Source organism: Copidosoma floridanum, unplaced genomic scaffold (assembly GCF_036245765.1).
Source record: "Copidosoma floridanum isolate Cflo_tuat_1 unplaced genomic scaffold, Cflo_Japanese_pri ptg000030l, whole genome shotgun sequence".
NCBI classification, from domain to species: domain Eukaryota; kingdom Metazoa; phylum Arthropoda; class Insecta; order Hymenoptera; family Encyrtidae; genus Copidosoma; species Copidosoma floridanum.
In genome coordinates, this window is record NW_028321907.1 from 12,148,060 (window position 1) to 12,153,923 (window position 5,864).

At 30.7% G+C, this 5,864-nt stretch overlaps 1 protein-coding gene across 1 annotated transcript; it reads left to right on the plus strand.

The window, feature by feature from the left end:
- The first annotated feature begins 293 nt into the window (after positions 1-293).
- Positions 294-1,829, plus strand: LOC106642574 (G protein-coupled receptor 12-like). The gene is made up of 4 exons (XM_089596473.1): positions 294-520; positions 966-1,202; positions 1,285-1,453; positions 1,530-1,829. The coding sequence occupies exons 1-4, from the start codon at positions 294-296 to the stop codon at positions 1,827-1,829; spliced, it is 933 nt and encodes a 310-aa protein (XP_089452599.1).
- The last annotated feature ends 4,035 nt before the right edge of the window (positions 1,830-5,864 follow it).

Consider the following 5,864-nt stretch of genomic DNA (forward strand, 5'->3'; position numbering starts at 1 on the left):
CTAATAAGCTTATTAACGTGGTTGTATTTTCTTTGATATGTTCCGCATGTTTGCAGTGCTGTGGCAGCAATGCATGGAGAGAAGACTGTTGGTAGCACACCACGATATACATTATTAGTTATTGTTTTTCAATTTTTTATGGAAATTTCAATAGTCTATGTATTTCGTTTTGTGAAAAAGTAAGAGAGTTTATGACTAAATGATGAACTCTCGTGATTAAAAGAGGTGCAATTGGATCATCGAATGCAGGATAAATCATAATATTTTATCTTTAGGCACATTAGTGTATCGAGATGTATAAGTTTATCGTTACCGTAGTACTGGCAGTAGTAATTGTATTTGGTAATGGCATGACCATCATAGCTGGAAAGTTGTGTCCCAGACTATTTAGAGTCACCACCAACCACCTGATGCTCAGCCTCACTATCTCGGATCTATGTGTGGGTCTCGTGACACTCTGCAAAGTGGTTGCTTTCTTCGAACCGTCGCTGAATGACTACAAGAACGTGTGTATATTCAAGTGAGTAATGAGATATTTAGTATTATTTTTTTTCACTCTGAGACGAAATTCTACACACTGAGATGGATAAAACAAAACAAAATAGAAACAGTACTTTTGCTCCGCTATAATACACTAATTATGGGTGGTGCCCATCATTAATATGTTGTATTTGTACCCATATGGGCATATTTTTCATATTTCTCTTTGTGCCTGTTCTACATGTGGCAGCTACCTTTCAATAAAGTTTATCGTTCGTATGTAAGTCGAGCTATTTAGCCATTAATTGAGAAAAATAAAAACTTAGTAGTTAAATTTAAAAATACAAAATGTTAAGATAAACGAAAAACGGGTATTTTACGTACAAAGAATCCACCCCAATACGCATATAATCATATACATTTAACTGTAGTTTTCAAAAAAACTTCGTTAAAGAATTTATTACACCCTTCTTTCATTTAAACAGGCAAGTATGTTCCTGTGGTGCCTTTTTAACTAGTCTATTCAACGTCATGGCAATAGCTGTTGATCGTTACATAGCAATTTATTATCCTTTTGAATATCCAAGATACATGACCAAGAGCGTAATAAAAGTTGTGGTGATGGCCAATTGGTGCACAGCTTTTTTTATATCTTCAATGCCCATTTACTGGAACAGATACCACTCGACGGACAAATGTGAATTCGTGACTGTCGTTCCCAAGTGTGACCTTGTTATATTAAGTAGAATTGTTGTCTTATTTTTCCTTGAAAATAGTAAATCATGCTCACATTTTACGTTGAAGGAACTACTACAACGGAATTATTGTACCAGCGTTTTTAATAAGTTGGATCATTGTTCTCATATTTTACTATAAAATATGGAAAGAAGCTCGGGCCCATTTGCACCGATTAAGAAAAACATCAAAAGAACTTGGTTTGAGCAGAAAGTATAAATATAGTAAGAGCAATCAGGTAACTACCTTATTTAGATGAACCTAAATTTATACATGATCGTATATTGTCTTGGTATTAATTTCTTTTTCTTAAGGTTGTGCTTTTAATCCTAGGTTCCTTTACGATCAACGTGTTTCCTTACATTAGCTTTTCACTCTTTTTACAATTTCATGAACTTACAGACACTAGTCTTAAAGTGTATCATATGACTCTGTTTATGATGGTATTAAACAGTGGTATTAATCCAATAATCTACACGTGGAATAATCCAAACATTCACAAAGCCATTTGTCTCTTAATAAAGTGTCAATCACCGATTCGAGACGAAAGCTCTTCGAACCATCAATCTTTTAAACAACAGCGTGGTGAATCTATCGAGTTTGATGTTGTATGATTGGAGATTAGTTGGATATTGGCTGAGATTGACAGAAAAGTGTAACAAAATTTTTGGATGATATGTAACCTGTAATCACTTATGTTTATCTAACTTTTATGATAAAAATAATTATTTCAGAAATTTAATGATTAAAAAAATATTATTTTCTTACCGTGGGTGCAAAGAGTTTAACGGATGCAAACTATTAAAATTAGCTCGTTTTTTAATATATAATATACATTATCGTAAAAAAAGCAAAGAGTTAAAAAAACATAATTAATCACTGAAAATAAATCGTAACTTGTTTTGATACTTTTCTAAATGTAACTGTTTAATAATCGTAATCATATCTGAACTGGAAAACGAGAGTTGTACAAGTTATTTCTACAATCTTTCTTTGTTTCAATACAATGTTATTAAAATTGCAATTTCATTGAACTATTTTTGTTTTGGACATAAAGTAAAGTGTAAAATGTAAATGATGGAAATAACAATATTTACACAAGTAAATTACGTTACGTCGTATTTTTTTATCAAGATAAAAATAGTCATACTGTGACGCAAAAATAATTTAATGATCACGCTCTCAATATTATATGTGAATAAAAAAATCAATTTGAAGTATGTATTATAAAAAAAATATGTACAATGAGTAATGTGTTTGATGAATTAAAAACTTTACTTTTTTTGAAGAATTTTAAATTTGACTACCTAACAGAGGTTGTAGATTGGTTATAAAATAAAAACGTACAAAAATTTCTCTCAAACTCAAAAAATAATCAATTTTTGTAAAATCTGATTGATCGTTGATATTCTATTAATTGTGCACTATGGTCGCTTTAAAGACTAGATGATTTTCAGTCTTACCGATTAAGATTTATTATTAATAAATGAAGAACAATTATTTATACGAATAGCAAAGCTTTGTGTTAATAAATTAGCAGAGGTTTTTTTTCTTTCTGTTTCAATTATTGAATTAGTATCCTTCAACTGCTCATTTGAACGCAATGAATCATGTCTCTTGCATTCTAAGACCACTTGTGCATCCATAGTAGTGTAATAACTTAGAACACTAAATTCTTATAATTTCCGCTTTGTTAATTCGAGTCAAGGACATTAGGACTGTATATACTAGAAGCTACTTACATCGTAATACCTAACTACGTTGCATACATTGATGACAAAAAAAAATTAAATTAAGTAAATGAAATCCTCCTCTCTATAAAGTAGAGTAGTAATCTCGTTGATGAAATTGATCTGCTAATTAAGGTGGTGCTGTTGTTTCTGACATGTTGTTACGTTCATTTGCAGTACTGTGGTGACAATGCGTGGGGAGAAAACTGTGAGAATGAAACCACATTGTAAATTATCAGTCGTTGTTTTTAATTGTTTTATGAAAATTTTAGTAGTCTATATATTTTGTTTTGTGAATAAGTAAAAGAGTTTATGACGGAATGATGAACTCTCGTAATTAAATGGTGCAATCGAATTATCCAAGGCAGGATAGATACAATAAAAAATCATAATTTTTTGGATAAGGTACATTGGTGTATCGAGATGTATAAGTTTATCGTTACCGTAGTACTGGCAGTAGTAATTGTATTTGGTAATGGCATGACGATCATAGCTGGAAAGTTGTGTCCCAGACTATTTAGAGTCACCACCAACCACCTGATGCTCAGCCTCACTATCTCGGATCTATGTGTGGGTCTCGTGACACTCTACAAAGTGGTTGCTTTCTTCGAACCGTCGCTGAATGACTACAAGAACGTGTGTATATTCAAGTGAGTAATGTAATACTTTGTAATATTTTTTCTCACTCTGAGACGAAATTCTACACATTGAGATGGATAATATAAAACAAAATAAAATCAGTACTTTTACTGCGCTACAATACACTAATTGTAGGTCGTGCCCAATTGTAGGTCAAGCTATTACACTAGAATAGTTAATAAAATTTAGAACCAAATGGTTACATTTATTAAATCGAAACAGTAAGAGTAAACAAAAAATTTGTATTTTATCATCATCTTCTTTCGTTTAAACAGGCAAGTATGTTCCTGTGGTGCCTTTTTGACAAGTCTCTTCAACATCATGACAATAGCTGTTGATCGTTACATAGCAATTTATTATCCTTTTGAATATCCAAGATACATGACCAAGAGCGTAATAAAAGTTGTGGTGATGGCCAATTGGTGCACAGCTTTTTTTATATCTTCAATGCCCATTTACTGGAACAGATACCACTCGACGGACAAATGTGAATTCGTGACTGTCGTTCCCAAGTGTGACCTTATGATATCAATTAGAAGTTTTATTTTTTTTTTTTTTACGAACAGCAAATCATAAAAATAATTTTTATTTTAGGTACTACTTTAGTGGGATTATAGTACCGGCATTTCTGATAAGTTGGATTAGTGTTCTCGTATTTTACTGCAAAATATGGAAAGAAACTCGGGCCCATTTGCACCGATTAAACAAAAGATCAAAAGAACTTGGTTTGAGCAGAAAGTACAAATATAGTAAGAGCAATCAGGTAAACACCTCATTTGTATCCATCTAAATAAAAATTCTTACACATTTTTTATGTCGTCTTGGTGTTGATCATTTCTTTATCTTCAGGTTGTGCTGACCATCCTGGGTTGTTACACCATCTGCTGGTTTCCCTACATTAGCTTTTCACTTTTTTTACAATTTATAGAACTTACAGATACGGGACGGGAAATGTATCATATGGCGCTCTTCATGGCGATGTTAAACAGCAGCTTGAATCCAATGATCTACTCTTTTAACAATCCAAACATTCGCAATGCCATTTGTCTTTTAGTAAAGTGTCAATCGCCGATTGAAGACGATAGCTCTTCGAACCATCAGTCTTGGAGACAACAGCGTGGTGAATCTACGGAGTTTGATATCGTTTAGGTATTTGGGATTAGTTGGGTACTGACAGAGAGAAAATTTGAACAAAATTTACTTGAACTTCTGATGGAAAACTTGTTTTATTGTTATATTCTTTTAAACGTTTGAAATAATTATTCTACAATTCTAACAGTTTCAAATATATTTATTTTTAGGGCGTATTTATTTAAATAGGTTATTGCAACAGAAAAAAGTCATGACAAAATATAATGAAATGTATAAAAAAAATTTTTATTTTGTTACGTTGCTGTTTGAAAATTAAGTTTCCAATAGCAGTAATGAATAATAAATGTTGATCATCATTTTTATAAATTATAAATTTGACTTCTAAACAGATGATTTGCATTTGTCAGATAAAAAGTTTTACTAAAAACGTTGCAACGGTACAGCGTGTAAGATAAAAATTTGTCAGTTACCAAAAATGTTGTCTGTATATGTTAGTACTGGCATGTATTTATTTTCAATCCATCATTTTTTCAGCACATTGTAAATAACGAGTCCAAGACAAATGCTTTTCGAACCATCAATTTTTGAGATAATGGTGCGATAAATCCACTCTGAGTTTGATATAAGATAACTTTAATATGTGAGACTCTTAATATATTATATTAAGAGTCTCATAACTTATGATTACTTTAAAATTTGATTTGATTTTCATTTTGTTTTTTTTTTTTAATTCAATAACAAGAAATAATTGTGCTATGGATTTTTAATTTGTAAAATATTCTCTTTTAGAGTATTTTTTATGAATTTAAGTATTTGTGACAGGAGTAGTATGTTAATAAAATATTCTTAGGTTCTGAAAACTTTTTTAAGTCAATTTATTACTTGAAACCAAATGTTCGGTATTAACAATGAATTAAAGAACGTACAATTTTTTTTTTGTTTCTGTTACTTTTTTATTTTATTTTATATAATTTTTTTAACTTGTTTATTGTTTTTTTAAAGTTATAATTTTTAAAGTTTATCTTAGGTATACTCTATGTTTAAAAAAGTCTAGATCTTGAATGAAAGATAAAATTTTCTTTTCACAATTTTTTTCTACTGTGGTAGAGGAAAAAAATTAATTCACCCTCACACGTATACACGGAAATATGGAAATACGGAAAAAAAATCCTTTTTAAAGATTCACAA

What these genes read in the sequence shown, in the direction of transcription:
- LOC106642574 (XM_089596473.1), top strand. Translation starts at nt 294, where the DNA reads ATGTATAAGTTTATCGTTACCGTAGTACTGGCAGTAGTAATTGTATTT. An exon ending in AAGAACGTGTGTATATTCAA is followed by an intron (nt 521 to 965) that starts GTGAGTAATGAG and finishes TCATTTAAACAG; the next exon opens with GCAAGTATGTTCCTGTGGTG. An exon ending in TTCGTGACTGTCGTTCCCAA is followed by an intron (nt 1,203 to 1,284) that starts GTGTGACCTTGT and finishes TTTACGTTGAAG; the next exon opens with GAACTACTACAACGGAATTA.